The sequence below is a fragment of the Leptosomus discolor genome, chromosome 7 (genome assembly GCF_034619465.1).
Source record: "Leptosomus discolor isolate bLepDis1 chromosome 7, bLepDis1.hap2, whole genome shotgun sequence".
Classification (NCBI taxonomy): domain Eukaryota; kingdom Metazoa; phylum Chordata; class Aves; order Leptosomiformes; family Leptosomidae; genus Leptosomus; species Leptosomus discolor.
The window spans coordinates 39,171,956-39,188,918 of record NC_141397.1 but is presented as its reverse complement, the minus strand read 5'-3'; the positions used below and the strand labels follow the sequence as shown (position 1 = coordinate 39,188,918).

Genomic DNA, 16,963 nt, shown 5'->3' with positions numbered 1-16,963 from the left:
TTTGCTCCTATTTGAAAGTTTTTGCTTATTGTCACACTTTGGGAGGGAGACACCAGAGGGGTGGCAGTGTTTCTGAAAATTTGTATTTAAGAGCGTGCTTGCCTTAAGAAATACAACCCATGCTCAAATTGGGGTGGTTCTGTTTTTAAACAATCAAAAATGTTTGTCCTTCAAATTCTTGTTTCATTCTCAGCATTAGCCTTAGAAGTTTATTTTATCTTGCCTAAACACCTGTTGTTAGAAAAGCCCTGTTCTAGTGAAGATACTCAGCTATCAGATGCTCTACATTAGTATCAAACTGACTTTATAATTAGCACTTATAGCCTCAGTTTCCTGCACAGACTTAAGCAGGTTTTTCCAGATAGCTTGAAAAAGATGTCTGTGGAGCTCTGAAGTAGTAGTGGCTTCTGGGGATGCCTTCTGCAGATTGCTGTCCAGCTGCTCAACTCTCAAAACATGAAATCGGATTTTTTTTAAGTTTTTGGTTAAGCATGAGGCTGTGCCTGTATCCTCCCACCTGAGGACACAGAGGGTACAGCAATCCCATCCATCCCTCATTTACTGCATAGAACGCACAAAAGCTTTTTTTTTTTTTAATTTATGTTAGAATATTTTTTTAAAAAAACATATGCTGACTTTGCTTCTTTTGAAGTAAGGTTGTTTTTTTTAGGTTGATTTAGACATTGGTGCTTTCGTGTTTTGATTTAAAAAAGAAGGAAAAAAAACCACAAACAAGCAACCCCCCAACCCTGTAGTTTTGAAAATCGGTGCAAGTCTGCTGTAAGCTGTTAAAATCAAGAAAGAATTTATAACTCCTAGTTCCTGCTTTATTACATGAAATCAATGGCTAGAAATCTCCTGTTAGTTAGTATAAATGTTTTCCTTCTCTTCCTTGTCGGATTTGTACCAACTCTGCTCTTCTCTTGAAAATCTCCCACTTTCCTCAATAACCTTACCCTCTTCGTCTTACTTTACAACTTCTCTGGCTCTTTCCGACACAGTCAAAGCCTGCTTTGTTGTCTTTGATCCACTGCTGAAGGGAAATCCTTTGACTACACTCACCTCTGACAACCTCAGAATCCTTTTTCAGGCTTGCTGATGGCCCTATGGTGCCATTGTGGACCTCTGCACTGGCTTTTCTGCTGTTCTCTAACCTCAGAGCACCCTCCCTTTGGTTCCCCGCGGTTCTTGTCTGCACTCAGTACGGTTCGCTACTTTCACAATACCTTGTTTGTTGAAGGTGTCTTGACCTGGTTCTGCTGCGCCTACTGGAACAGTCTTGACTGTATATCCTTCCAGTTACCTTCATTGCTCTCTGGCTTCCATTGCAGGTCCAGTTTAGCTCCATCCTTAATCCCTTGTTTTATCCCACAGCACTTTGTTAGTCTTACAACTGAATGCAAATTCAGCTATGGCTCAGTTCTTTGCGATAACTCGTGACTTCTCTTGGCTCTAAATAAAATCAGCCTTTGCCTGATGAAACTTCGTTTTGATATTTATGTGTCAACATCAAGCTTCGCACATAGAAAACATAAATTCCTCACCCACATGATTTTATTTTGGCTGATTGAGTCGCACTCCAATCTCACCTGTCTGACTGATAATGTAGTTTCTGTTTGCCTCTGATTCCTTCACTTCCTTTAGCGGGCCAGCTCCTGCAGGCCTGCTGTGCAATCTCTAGGATGGTACTGTTTAGGTAAACAGCTAAAACTCATCCCATCCAGGACCACCTCATTTCACACCTTCATTGTGGTGGTCTTCTTTGTTGGCTTTAGCCTCTCCAGTCTTACCGTTTTCACAAGTTGCAGTAAGAGTCAACCCGTTCGGTCTTTCTTAATAACTGCTACTGCCTGACCATTTTTTACATCGCTCCACTGGCTCCCTGTCTTTGTAGCTTCAAGTGTAAGTCGCTTATCTCTGCTTTCTGCTTTCAAGGTTCTTCAGGGCCTACCTGTTGTATCCTGCAAGAACGTACTTGACTCCATCCCCTAACTGGGCCACAGTGCAGTACCTTTGTTGTTTTTTCTTCCCATCATGACGAGAGGTTTCACATAATTAAGAACTAACTTAGTTTTCTCTTTTTGCCTGGAAAGCTCTCTCTGGTTACGACATCCACTGAAACACCTCAGTTTGGGCAACTAGCGTGCTGAGGCCATAGTTAATATTGTACTGCTCTTCTTTATGGGATTAGTCAGAACAGCTTAGAAACTTTTGTGTGATGTTGTAAGAGGTGAGAAGGGGTCATCCTTCCTTCATCTGTAGAACATTGAGCACAAAAAGGTCCATGGTCAGCAACTGTAGCATTAGGTCCTCCTGATACACAGCCTACATTGCCCTTGGTGTTTGTCTAAATGAGGTAGCAAATGATAGCAAACAGGGATAAGATGTTAGGTTGCAACCCTCTGCCTCCTGATTTGTTCGGTGGACTGAGAGGGTGGCAGTAACTTCTGACTGCTGTTTGTGATGGAAAATTGAATTTTTTCACTTGGGATTGAGGGCAAGAATTAGGAAAAGTCAGCCACGTTAGCTGAATAGGTAGTGTGGGCTAGCACAGATGGGTTTTTTTAAAAAGCAATGGAAGAAATCAAGGATTAAGCAGCTGTCCTGGAGGGATTGAGGCTCCAATTGCAGTGCAGCTTGCCTGCTCCTCTTTGCTTTTGCAATTTTTTTTCACTGGGTGTGGAAATGAGAGGTGGTGTTGTCTTCATTACCTCCTTCATGAGGTTTGTGTTTATTGATTCAGCAATAATTTTTCAGTGTAGTGGGATGCTGAGGCCTTTCTCAGCACTGCTGGCACTGCCTTCTCATGGAGATGTAGCTTATGGCAAAAGGTGGGGGTTTTTCCTCCCCTATTCAAATAATTTTCTTCTGTCTTTAAGGAGTATGGCAAATAACTTTCTACTGAGGAAAGTGGGGTGTTGGTGGAAGAGGCTGATGAGGCAGTGGTCTAGGTAGAGTACAGCGTGTGTGCCTGGGTTAGAGGAAGCAAGGGATCTTTTTGCATGGCATAGTTGGAAGGAGAGTGCTGCTGATGGTAGGTGAGAATCTGATGCTGTCTTAAAATCCCGGTAAGTGAAATAGCTGGTTTAGTCAACAAGAAAGGGGTCAGACTTGCCACATCTTCCAGCTGCTTTCCCCAATGCAATACTTTTTTGGGGTCTGTAGACAGGGTCTCTCGGACCCAGTTTTCTCTTTGCACTAGTTTATAAGATGTTTAAAGGCATCGCTGCCATAATGTAATGTTTAATATTTAGTCTGTGTGTTCCTTATGTAGGAAATAACATGTGCTTGCTTTCTTATGTGGATTACGCTTTATGTTATGAGGAAGTGCCCCAAAAAAAGAAGTTTAGATTATTATGCTTCAAGTTTACCGAAGTCTGTGTGGGGAGAACTTAGCACCTCTTCAGTTGCGTGTACTTCCTCTTCTCCTTCTGCATGAACGTAAAATAAAGTTTGGGAGTGAGAAATACTTATGCATTGTATTATAGTGGAATTTTCCTCTGTTTTTGCCTACTGGAGAATGAATTCTGTAGAACTGTAATAGCCATCATAAAATCATGGCACAGTTCTTAGTGCTCAGCAAAACCAGGTGGGTCTACTCAATGGGAAGACTTAACGCTAGAATTTTTTCTTTCGTGCTGTTCTTTGTTGGGTTGCTTTGAGCACACAAGTCTGTTCTTTCTTTTTTGAATATAATGAAGTAACTTGCTTCTCAATAAAACAAGACAATAGTGTATATGTGTTAGCTTTATGCTGGTTGCTTAGATTTCAACTAACTTGTGCTGGGATTTTGGTTTTGTCCTGCTGTCTCCTCACGCTCTGAAGTTGTTCTCTGTGGGTCAGGCTAGTGCAAGCATTCTCCTGCTTTGGAGTGTGAAGCCTAAGGAAAATGCTTTTTCGTTTTGTTGGGTTTTTTCCCCCTATTTTCTGTATTTCTACCAGGCCTGTTGTTTCCTTGTGCATGACTCAGTTTCTCGAAGGTTGTTGTAACTTGTCTCATTTTCTTACCGAGTACGGGAAAGACAGAGCGTGTTCTGCATTCCTGTGGTGCTGTGTGCCGTGTCCCTCTCCTTCTGACACAGGTGGGCAGCCTGGGAAGGAAACGCTCGACTCTGCTGCCATTCATGAGAACAGGCTAGTCAAATAAGGTTACACTTTCTTCCCTGCTTGTATCTTCTTATGGGGTATTGTCCTCTTGCTGCTCAGGTCTGTTTTGGAGTTTACCGATGTACCCTGTGAAACTTACTATTACGTTACTACAAAATTTAAGTGGCTTGTTCTGTACTAAGTTGAAAACAGCTACTTGATGATTACAGTGATACTGTCTGTGCTGGCCACCTGTGTGACTCTTCCTTGGTTTATTTAAATTTATAAACTGCATTATTAAAAGTACAAAATTACTTTCCATCCCTATGTTTAGAATAGAGTAGAACAACTGTATTTAACTGTTACGGTTTCTGTGCAGTTTGCAGGCATCTGTCATTGAAAAGGTGTCATGAAAACGGCATCTCTTCAGGTGCCTGTTGTTTCTGATCAGCCCTTGAAGCCTGTGGCTGTCAGTTGCTGCAGTTGGAGGCCCTGAAACCGGGAGCTGAGCTGGGACCGTGGGAGGTTTTTGGGGCAGCAGTGGAAGCAACTGGACAGCTTGTGTGTGCCTCATCACTTCCTGCGGTTTGGAGAGAGTGTTTTCAGCTCATGCACACGGAAAAATGCAAAAATACTGTTTATCAGTAACTTCTTGTGGAAGCGCTAGTTCCCCTAAGAACTTCATCAGGGCTGAAGCAGAAATTATGCAGCTTAAAATGCTGTTGCTGAGCAGTTTTAAGTAAGAAATACGTGTGCGTTATAAATGGGGAGCGTGTCGTAGTCACTGAAAAACATCTACCCTGAAACGATTTTTCAGGGAGACCATCCTTACTGCGGGCCACGGCTAACCCCGAGCGCATCTCCAGCGTTACGGCACCATGGCGTCTCCGGCAGGATGGGACAGCCTGCTGCTGCTCTCCGGCAGAGCCAGGCTCTGGTGTGAGCTGCCTCTCCCTTGTTCTCCCTTTGCCTGCTTCGACCTTCCTTTCATAAAGGCTTTTTTCTGCTCTGTGCTGTAAAAGTATTAACAGCTTAAATATGTGAGAAGTGGGAGGACAGGCTGCTTCTGAATCCTATTAAGCGCTGTGCTGCAGGAATGGAGATGCTGTGTTAGTCAGCTCAGTGTTTTTCTTCCCTGGCCGGCAAGAAATAGTCAAAATTCCAGAAAGAATCATAGCCAGATGTTTGTCTTTGCTCCAGTTTGACTCTCCTAAATATGGCAAATAAGCTGCCTTAGGTCTTATTTTTGTCTGACCTCAGAAGAGAAAGTTAGTAATTCACTATTTAAAATTTGAAGTTATCATAGGGTTTTAAAAGAAAGTAATCGAAGCTTTGCAATTTGTATACTGTTTGATTCTAGTATATATTTTTTTAGACCTGTTATTTTGGTTTTGGGGGCTTGACTTTTTTGATGCTATGTAGGAATGTGGTATTGGGTGGGGAAAGGTAAAACTGCAGCCATTTTATTGGCAGACATTTGGGGTGTGTGGTTTTGTAGTTGCGTTTTTTTTATTTTATTTTTTTTTAAGGGAAGATGTGAACCTAAATTGAATTATAAAAACAATTTACTACTTTACAGAAAATTGAATTATACAGCAGCAAAGGAGGAACAATCTAAATATTCCTGTACGAAAAGTCTATTGTATGCACATATTGCAACTTAAATCACAGAAACCATTCAGTAAAACGCTGATCAAGTGTTATCATGGCCCTTGAAATATGCACATGATGGATTGAGTTCTGGCTGTTTGGATGGCTGTGATGTGCTATAGTGAGTGTACTTAACTGCATGAAGTGCATAGATGGAAGTCTTCTCTTATGTGGGTTCAGCAGAGTGAACTGAGGACTAGTGTGAGAGACACATTTACTTAGCTTAACACTGTATTGGTGTAAAGCTGAACTCTTTTTAAGCTCTCTTTGATTTATCGTAAGCATACTGAGAACTTTCTGCCTGTAATTGTTCTGTTTGTATGAGATCTGATAAAGTAAACTGATGCATAACACGATGGTCTTGACATACGTGCAGTGGTGCAATTCTTGTACTTAATTCCTTTTGGTGCTTCCAAATTAACTGATACACAACTTCGTAAAGAAAAAGGTGTTACCTATTAGCTTCCTTACTAGTTCCAATAATGTGCCACCATCACTAATAAAGAAAGGATATACTGTTAATTCCTTAAACACTTCTGCAGAATGCAGGTGTTCATTCCTTTTTTCATAATCTAGTGATGAAGGATAGTGAAAATCAGCTGAAATTAGTCTTATGCTGTTCTATCAAAGTAACTGGAAGAAATGCTGTATTAAAAAGGAAAAAAAAAAAAAAAGGTAGTTCTCTGGAAGCCTTGTCTGGGTGTGGGTGACATTCAAAGTTGGGTCCACAGATGGATAATTCTGTAGAATATATAGAGCCTGAAAGGGAAAAGAACCCAACAAACCCAAGAAACAACCCACAGTCAGCTAAAGACAGCTACAGAATTGCAGTGTGCTAGGAGGCAGTTCAGAGAAATTTTAGGTTAGTGCCTGCTGAAAAAAGGGACTTGATATTGAGCAAGGATGGTGTCTGTACCCAGTGGTGTTCAGAGAGGCACAGCCTTGTGAACGTGCACTTAAATACACAGAGTTGCAAAAGTGTACCTGTGTGTCATCTGCTTCTCCTTGTGACAAAATGCGTTTCTGGCAAGGGCAGTGTTGCCTGCTTGTGTAAGAGGAGACATTGCATATTTAAAAAACTGTTCTGTGGTGACGATACCTACCATAAAAGATTTACTTGTCCGGACTGTGATGTTGGATATAGAGGGGGCAAGTCCCCTCTTTCTGACAGAGCAGTCATTCATCAATAAAAATAAGAATTTTAAAGAATTTATTATATTAGAATTTACCCACAGGTACAAAATGCAGAGGGGAAGCAAAAATCAGGCTCTCTAAATTGGAGTATATTGCTCTTTAGTAATCTCTTTTCACTTACAGTAGGATTTGTGATGCCTTTTTGACAGATTTGTAGCACTGTGTTTGGGTTTTGCACACAGGCTTCTGTGTTTTGGAGAGCACCTGTGATGGTGAAAGCAGGTTTGAAAACATCACTTAAGTTGTTTCTTCCCAGCCTTGATGGGAGCTGAGGTGTGTTAATTATTAATGCCTCTTCACTGCTCAGGCCACTCTTGAGAGGTAATGTTTCCCCGAGTGATCAGAAGCAATGGGAGCTTAGCTGCCAGTCCACTTTCCCAGCATGGAAATCCGGGCTGATGTGTTTGACATCTCTATTTGAGCTGCTGCTCTTCTGCTTTGGCCACCACTGGCAGAAGGCTTGGGCACAGCACTTGGTGGAGCCTGAGCACAGAACGGGAGCTGTGAAATACCCAATTAGTTTAAAAAAAGGAAAGAGGACTTTCTGGAGGCTCTGTGTTAGACTTATCCGACATGCATTTCAACTGAAATCGCAAAGGATGAGCATCACTGTGCCCTTCAGCCGCCTCTTGTGGAGCTAGCCCAAAGCCAGAGGTGTAGGAGAGGCTTCTGCTGGCAAGTGGGAAGTTAACAAAGCTTTGGCCTTATCTAATCTGGCCTGTAGGTATTTATTAACTTATCACCATGGTATCGAAGCTCTGCTCAAAGTACAGTGGGCAGTGATGTTAGGACAGCTGGTACAATTTCAGTTTTGCAGAAAACGGAAGATAGTTTTGGGCTTTCCTGTAAAAATACCTGATTTGTGTAAAGACTCTTGCACGATTATCTTATTTCTTTAATGTTTTAAGCAGTTTCCTTCAGGCAGGCTTCCTCAAGCGGTGTGCCAGCCTGGAGTACTAAAACACCTTGTAGGCTGATGTGGGCGTGAACGATAGTTTGGGACAAAAGCATAATTAATGGAGAAAGACTAGCCATTTTAGTAATCTTTTTTTTTTTTTTAATGAACAAAGGGAAGCAAAGTAAAGTCTGTGTTTAAAACAACTTAAAACGTTAGAATTTTGTTTATATACAGATACACATGTACGAAATGATGCTGTGCAAGTTCCTAGAGTACCCACAGTCTAAACACATGAAGTAGCCAGGCTCGGTAGATGGTGCAGGTGTAGGGAGGTGCAGTGGTTTGCACATGTGTGTAGAGATTTCTAGAAAAGTTGGGGGGGGGGGGGGGGGGAGGGAATTGAGATCATCGGTCTCCTAACTTCTAATTTCTTAGCTTTATTACACTGTTCCATAGCTTGCACAAACAAAGTAGGCACTTTAGACATTCTGTTCTGAACCTTAATTTCTCGAAGTGGAAAAAGGCTTTTTTTGAGAACAGCTGATAATGTTGTACTTGCCCATTTTGACAGCAGGCCGTTTTTATAACTGAGCACTTGTGTTTGTCCTTGGTTATTTCAGTCACCAACTTGTTTAAAGGCTTGCAATAGTGTAGGTATTTAGTGCAGTGTGCTGATGAGGCTGAGCCCTTTCAAGTATGCGCTTGATGTTTGAGGAAGGCTGTCGGTGCGGTGTTGCTCTGGCCCTTTGCAGATTATTTGAAATGGTAAGTGTCGTAAAAAGCGCCTCAGCACCACCGTTAGCGCAATTCTCTGGCATTTCTGCTGCTGCGATCTTCACCACCCCAAAGCAGCTGCTTTCTGTGATACCATCGCCGCTGTTATCTGAATGTTTAATTATTGGCAAGCATCAACTCTGGTGCCAAATCATCAAGCAGTAATGTCCAGCAACACTCTTTCCAATGATGTCTAGTTTTAATTTGGGTCACTTAACCTCTTCCCCAGGCAGTCTAGAGCAGTGTATGAAGCAGAGGTATCAGGGGATTCATGTTTGTTCTTTTTCTCTTCAGCTAATGAAAGTGGTTGTGAATTTCTGCTGGACATCAATATTTTCTCTGACTCTTTACGTGCTGTTTGTATATAGCGCTTGGGGACCACATGTTGGTCAAATTTGGAACTGTGATGCTGTTTCGGTTTTTTTCTGAGCATAATGTGTTTTATTTTGAGTGCTGCAGGTATTTCAGCACAAGAGCACTCTTGGCTTTTGGACTGATATTTTTGTGTTTGTTTTTTTGTCATCCCCACCCCCCCACCCCCAGCCTAACTGCTGCCAAAAGTGGATTTTATTTTTGGAAAGTTTGAGCAAGGGCAGTTTGTGCATTTTGGAATACAAGAATACGCTCATTATGAAAGAGGGGTTTGGGTTTTATGTTAAAATATGTGGAAGCAGAAAGTTAAGATGTTCTGGAAGAGGTATTTGGGAGTTACATAGGAAGAGTTGGGTTCGATAATACTGGACTATGATGTACTGAAGATCATAGGCTATGTGTTCCTAGTTAGTTTTTCTGTCTTCCTAGCTAAAACATTATGGCAGAGGGAGGATCTGTCAGATAGGTAGTGATATTTGAGAAGAGAGGAAAGAACAGTTGGGTTGATAAAACAAAAATAACTGTTGTTCTGACTTTTTTAATATTTATATTTTATTCCTCTGTCCAAACATTGCTAACACGGGCTATGTTTACTTTTCTGACTGAGTAAAAAATACAGATGCCTCCTTCAGTCAAGAAACTTCAACTTGAAATGTTTGTTCCTCTTCTTCTCTGTTCCTGCCAGACTCTGGCTTAGTGCTGAGCCCGGCGGGAAGGGGTTATCCTGCCTGCAGGCAGGGGATAGTCACACCATTCGGGGTCTTGCCAGCGCAGGGCCCTCCGTAGCATCACCGCCGGCCAGTGTGCCCTGCTTGCACAGCTCCGAGAGGTCTTTTCAAGCTTGATCTGGATATACAAATCCATTTGAAAAAATCTATTGTGCTGATCATCTTCTAATGACTTGTTAAAATGGGCTGTGGTAGAGTTAGAGCTGGGTCGCTAGGAAGAGCTTTTCTTAACTATTTAATTTTTTTTACCCTGTAGATGTTGGTGATTTTTTTCTTTTTTTTTTTTTTTTAGTGTGGAATAATTCAGTAATATCAGTAGTCAGTGTCTTGGCAGCATCTAGAGAGTAATTGAGAAGTTTGGAATGGAAAGTGTGCCGCGTTGTGAATTTGTATTGAAAACAGGACCTTTCGGAAATGATTTTGTGCAGCTTCTTGCCCTGATGTCAAAATCACGGTAATTAAGTAATTAAAAGATTTTGGTTTGTGCTGCTTTTATGCAGATCACGTGATGACATGGAGCTGCCCACGATATAACCCGTTGTCCATTTCAAAATGTTAAAGAAGCTTTTTTGGAAAGGACGGTTGTAAACATAAACAATTTGAGGAACTAAATAGCTCTAAGAAGAGTTTTCCCACAGTGTTTGAGACAAAATAATAAAAGATTCTGTTCTGCCTCAAGCTTTTGTAACCAATTTTTATTTAAAAATAAAATCAAGTTACATTAATACAGTTCTTTTAAAAAGTGGCATTGTTATTGTCACTTTATGCTTTGAAGGAGGTACTATGAAATGATATTCAGGTTCAAATGAGGTTTTTCTTAACTTGTTATTGTAAATGACACCCAAAATCATAGTTGATAGCCCAGTCAAAATAGTTCTATGCTTTTAACATTTGGATGACACCTTTATAATTTAGTTAGTTGCAAAGTGCTCACAGCTCCAACCATCTTAATTTCTTCATTTCCAGTTTCTTTGGAAGGGAGTGCAGGCTCGGCAGCGGAAGGAGAGAAGTGCCAGGGTAAGTGTGCCCTAACGACTCCCTTTGGGGGAGAAATGAAGGCAGCTGGACTGTCAGTGGGCACAGAGCTTGATGGACCTGCAGAGACGTAGCGCAGTTTAAATGCCATGTGTAGGAGAAACCAGTGTTCTGCAATCTGAGGGGATAATTTTAAGGGCTGTAATCCACACAGCACACAGGTTGACTGTAAAGCTTGTCTAACTGTTACCAGACATCTTTCACAAGTTGATCCAAGTTTATGACTTCCAACAGAAGCTGGCTGGAACCAGAATCACTGCGTATTTCACAAATAAGAAATCAGAGACTTGGGGTCACAGGGTATCTCGTGGTCAATGGCCTCTAGAATAGATCTGTCTGGCTGTGAAAGATGGGCTGGTGCATCCCATCTTCTGCAGGTGGAAGTATATCAGGTCAGTCAGGGTATCACTGCATTCCGTCAAATACCACTGGATGAGATGGATGTGGTGCCTGTATGGTAGGTGTACAATAGTAATAAATGCATGTGTATCAGTACCTTAAAAAAAAAAAAAAAAGGGTCCTACTATATTTAAGGGTTTTTTTTTTTTGTTACTATTTTAAGATTTATTCACAAGTGCAAAACAAGCAGTGTATTTCATTTGAAAGTTAAAATTTCAATTTTCAGAATGCCTTTCTCCAGGAGCATATGTCCCCTATGGCAAACAGTGTGTAACGTGCCTGAGAAATGTGCTTGTAGACAGAAGGGCAAGAACGTTATTTACTTTTGACTAAAAAACCCAACTGTGTTCTTACAAAGGCAGTGCCATTTTAGACATCACAAAACTTGTCCAGAAAAAGAGTGCTCCTTCTCACTGTGCTTGTTACCTCCCAACCAGGCATCTCTGTATCCTCTGGAGCGATGAAGAACCACATCATGACTTGTGGTTTTATTTGGGGGTTTCAGCATCAGTGGCCTGATCCAGCATGATACCAAGAAACTCTTTGAATGAATGGTGTTTGTGCCAGGTGAATTCGCCTGACCTGTGCTCCACACCCGTGGTTGCCCTTACAGATAACCGTGACTGGTGCAAGCACAGATGAGAAGGACAAGCCATTCTCCTATCATTCTTTGTCCTGTCTCTCTACTTTCGTCCTTGGTTATAACGTTGGGTTCAGTTAGCTCCGTTCACAGCAGTGTGATTACCAAAGCTATTTCAGATTTGCAATACTGCAGAGCTGTCATACTTTCTCTCACTGAAGGGGTTTTTTAATTATTTTTCAGTGGTACAGAGGTATTTAGCTTGATTGCATAGTTTGAAAAACATCGGCAGTTAACTTCTTTTTCCTGTAAGGAGCAATTACTCTAGAATTTTATGCGTCTCAGTAATGTGAAACATTTCCCCATCTTTCCCCATCTTTCTTACTTTTTTAAACCCTCTCTTCATTTGCACATTTTATTAAATTATTCTCATTCTGTTCCTAATTTATTATAATACCTAATACTTTAAAAAGATAACCATTCTGAGCTTGAACAGTCAGTACAGAACTGTGTGCCTGCTTTAATGGGCAAGTCATAGTCTTCTGGCACTGTGACTTTCCCGAATAAACAAGTCCTCGGTGGCCTGGATGCCTGAGGTGTGTTCTGCCAGATAACCTGGCCCACCACAGTTGCGGGATCCAGGATAGAACGTGGCTGTGTGTGGGTGTGCTACCCCCTCCTGCAGCCTGCGCTGGCCGCCCGGGCAGCTTTTGTGTGGTGCTGGAAGAGGTACTGAGGGATGCAAAAGCCGTTTGAATTCCTTTCATGGACTGATGTGTGGGTTCATAAATGCTGGTTTTCTTGTGATGGCTGCTACAGTCATGCAATAATAGATGCTGAGAGCACGCTTGTGTGTTTTAATAAGCAGACCCAAGCATAGTTGTTTTGGGTGTGCTGTGAAAGGTTCCCATTTTCTTCTGTATTACTGTAGCTGCTTTCTGCCAGTGTTTTTTGTGGCTTTGCACCTAACTTGACTGTGAAAAGGGCTAGTGAGTGGATTTCTTGAGGGAGGGATTCATCACAGGTGACTTTACACAGAAGGCACCCTGTGAGAGGAGAGTGCTTGGGTTCCTGCTGGTTTCTTTGGCAGGAAACTGTAGCCTTCCTGTTTACTTCGTAATTAGCACAATAAATACTATCCTTTTGGGTTTTCTTGAATGCTGTTGTAAGAAAAAAGTTAGGGTTAGGTTTTTTCAAAGGTGTTCTTTTGCAGAAGATGAGTTCTAGTTCTGCCAGCAAAGGCCTTGCATGTGCTGCGATGAGCAGCCTCTGCTGTGTTGGCTGGAGCAGCGCTAAGCCTGGCCCCATCAAGTCCTGCTTGCACAGCTCCCGTGTTCCCACAGGGCTGCCCGGTGCTTCCTAGGTCGGGTAAATTCTGGTTGGGTGCAAACTGCCATGTGCCAGCTTTCCTTGGCCATGTTGGACTCACTTAGATCATACGCAGATGTTTTCAAGTCTTGCTGGTGTGCAAGTTGCACATGATCGTGTGGTCCCTGGTGTTGGCAGCAGTAGGGGCGGTGCATGTGAGCAGGGTTTTGGCAGCCCCTGCTTCAGTTTGCTGCAGCGGGGTGAGAGCCGCCCCATCCAGCTACACAAACAAACGGTGCTGGTTTATTGAAGGAGCTGCAAATAGTTTGCAGCTGACCCAGTCTGGTCTCATAGCTGACCCAGTCTGGTCTCATAGCTGACCCAGTCTGGTCTCATAGCTGACCCAGTCTGGTCTCATAGCTGACCCTGGTTTGAGTAGGAGGTTGGATGTAGATGACCTCCAGCAGCCCTTTCCAGCTTGAGTTTCTCCAGTTCTGTGAAGAGTTGTTTGTATGGAGCTGTGCCTGTATGTTGGATATTTGCATGTTGCAGTGACAAGAATAACATGAAAAATCTTTTGAGATATTTTTCTACCGTTTTTAAAGATGACATATTTTTTTTGATTTGCTGTGAACTTATTTGTATTAATCTCACTGTATTTTTTTTTACTTCCTTAGTCAAAATATTATGGTCAGACATTATTGACAGACGTTTACAAGCATCTGAATTTGATTGAATCGGACTACTTTGGGATTGAGTTCCAGAACATCCAGTCATACTGGGTATGTACAGTTCCCTGACAAATTCATTATAGTGAATAGGTTGGGTGAATGCAGTTGCTTGAGTGTCTAAAGTTTTGAAGCTGGCTGGAGTCTTCTGTAGGATTATCTCTTTGATTCTTGTAAATCTGCTTCGCTCACTGGGATGATGACGACTAATAAAGCAGAGAGGAGGAATCGGGTTCTACTTCTTGTTCAGTCTCAAAACGTATAAAGTGGTTAAATAGTTGCTGATGTTCCCACTTTCAGGGACATAAATAAAATCCTGCTTCCCTCTGAAAGGGGGAATGTCAACTCAAGCATAGTCTGTGGAGCGCTCATCGTATTACAATGCGTAATTTTGGTAGTGTTCATATTTATCTTCAGTTAATTTCCCTGAAGAGTCATTATGAACTTCTCTCTAATAAATATAAACCTCAGCAGACATATAGACCTACAAGCTTTTTAAAATCATTGATCTAGGTAAATACTGACACTCTGTAAGCCTCCTAGTCGCTTATCCTGTACATTGCAAAGAGGACAATGGTGTTTCTAAACTAGAAAATGTTCCCAAAACTATGTTTTCATTGGGTTTTTTTCTATTACTTTTTCTAGTTTTGGGACTCACACATAGAAAATATGACTGCGAACATAGAGAATGCTAATAGCACTAATACATGCTGTTCTTGAGCCAAGGAAATACAGTAAAGCTTGTTTAGTTTATGTTTCTTCTGCAAAGTGTTTCTCCATCTATTAAGGTTCTTAAAACCCTTAGCTTTCTGTCAGACCGTGAAGTGGCTAGTAAGGACCAAACATAATTATCTGGTTACAATATTTTGGGGGGGCGGGGCAGGGCAGGGGGAGAAGAAAAGAAAAAGTTGAGCGTCCAGAATACTTCGCATTGGTTTTATGGATACTCCTTTTCCTAGAACAGCAATAGTCTTTCTTTAAAACTGTGCTTGTCAAAAGAGAAAAATTTGTGGGAAATTAATATTGAGTAAAAATCCTGAAGTAGGTAGGTAAGAGAGACGGACAAAACATGGAAGGGGAAAAAAAAAATTGGACCTTGTCTCGTTCTCCAGACCTTCTGTAATTCTGTAGCCTGGCTCCCATCTATGGTGGTCTATTTTGGTGTGATACCTGTCTTCTCGGCCGTGTGCTTTTGCTGCCTTGGCTCTTCTGTCCAGATGAGCTTTAAGCACGGCTCCATGGGTTTTCTGTTGATGCATGATAAGTGTCAATTCAAATAGATAAGTACACTTGTTTTTTAAAGCAAAGGAATTGCTGCCTTGCTGCAGTGAGGAAGAAATGCATGCTCATGAATTACTGCTTTATTTGAATTTACTTCTGATGTTCTTGTATTGTATTCAAATAAGAATGTCAGTATGTAATTATTTTTCTTTAATTTCAGATTTGGCTGGAACCCATGAAACCTGTTATTAAACAAGTACGGAGTAAGTAGTTTTAAAAAAGGAAGTTTTCCTTAATTTACATCTGCTTTATGTGGGTTGCTTTCACAATGACTACTTGATTTACTGGTTATACTTCCCTGAAAATTGTACTTGGTAGGGGTGATAATGGTTCCTGTTCAGGCATGCAAACCTGATGTTTTTAATATGTAATATGTGGTGGGCGGAATGGAAACTTACTGACAGTATGATTCTTTTTCTGTGGTAAGTATCTAGTAGATTGGGTCAGCTGGTGTTACATTTAAGTGAAACGTGACATTTGCTGTTTGTGAGCATTTCTAAGTTGTGTTGTCTTATGGTGGAAAGCAAAAGGAATATTCTGTCCTGTTGCACTCGTTGCATGGGAGGAGGTGGCATCTGCAGTTGTGAGATCCTGTCTGCGAGCTGGTGCACCTTTCAGAAGGGCTGCAAAAAGCTGCACTCAGAGTTTGCTGACACACAGGGAATTTCAGCGGGGTGGGTATTCCCATCTCATTCTCAAAAACTCTCTCCAATGTGCTTGGGAGCAGCTTTGCTGAGGGAGCAGAGGTAGGGATCTCCCACCTTGGTGGGTGGCTGCAGCTTCAGAGCCCTCTTTGCTTTGATTGTGAAATTTGTTTCTGCTCTTTGGCCAGGAAGATATTGCAATAGCCATGCTGTCTTTGCTTTATGCTACTCTGAAAAGTAATGAGATGCACTCTAAAGGCTAAAAATAATTGAAGATGACAGTATGTGAGTTCTTCTGATGTTGAAAGATTAGATCAAACTTTTTTTCCATTTACATTTGGGTTAAGCTGTGTGCTTGTTTTCTGTTTCTGATTGTAAAGGCTTTGTGGAAGAACAAGATTGGGAGGGTGTGGTGGATTCCTGCTCCTTTCAAAATCTTAATTGTAAACTGTTGAGAATTAGTACTAGGAGGTAGTTTTTACTTCATCTTCTGCCTAAAACTGCCAGAAAATAAGAAATCACCAATTCTAACTAGATTTTTTAACTTTAAGGTCATGGTTTTAACTTCTACTGGCACCTTTTTAAGCAGAAGAGCCAAACCAGCTATAAATGAAGTCTTCCTTAGGAAGGTATATAATACTTTCACTCTCTGTTTTCCCCCTGCTCCCTAAGAAATTGTTGGAGTGCCATCTTTTTATATACTCCATGCAGTTGGGCTCGTTTTGTTTTTCCAGTGCTCCTGACTGGATGTAATTACATTTTAGTCAAAAGATCTGGTGGACCACAGGTCCGCAATGCCTGTTGGTTACTCCTTCTGTGTCCTGTTCTGTACCATATAAATTGGGGAAACTTGGCCTTAGACTGTATGCTGATGGCTGTGTGTTCCCTGATGATACATAGGTTGTTCTAAAATTGTCTAAAAACATGGGAATGTGCTAAAATTTATGGCTGCTCTTCTGCTTGGTGATCTACCACCCATGTTATTTTGCCAGGGACACTGAAAGATTTCTTTTTAAAATTTTTTTCATCTTAACCTGCAGGAGACACCAGTCAATTGTCTGGCACATGTTCAAGTTCTGAACTAAATTTTCAATTTGTAAAGTTTTGATAGCTCAGGTGAGAGCTCTTTTTTTTTTTTTTTTTTCTTTTTATGCTAGTTGAATCCCTTCCTGGCATTCTTCTGTTTTTAAAATGGAATGAGATATGACTGTAGAAAGCCTTGAAAATGTTTACAATTAAAACCTTAATTGCATGTAGAGTAATTTAAGCTGTTCTTTCATTGACTT

At 41.3% G+C, this 16,963-nt stretch overlaps 1 protein-coding gene across 3 annotated transcripts in view; it reads left to right on the top strand.

Moving 5' to 3' along the window:
- The window catches only part of FARP2 (FERM, ARH/RhoGEF and pleckstrin domain protein 2), a 70,054-nt gene that overhangs the window by 1,316 nt on the left and 51,775 nt on the right, over positions 1–16,963 (top strand). For all 3 annotated transcript variants that reach the window (XM_086467610.1, XM_086467612.1, XM_086467611.1), the window contains exons 2-3: positions 13,702–13,806; positions 15,194–15,236. In XM_086467610.1, coding sequence (XP_086323736.1) covers positions 13,702–13,806; positions 15,194–15,236 — 148 coding nt within the window. The remainder of the gene's footprint in view (positions 1–13,701; positions 13,807–15,193; positions 15,237–16,963) is intronic.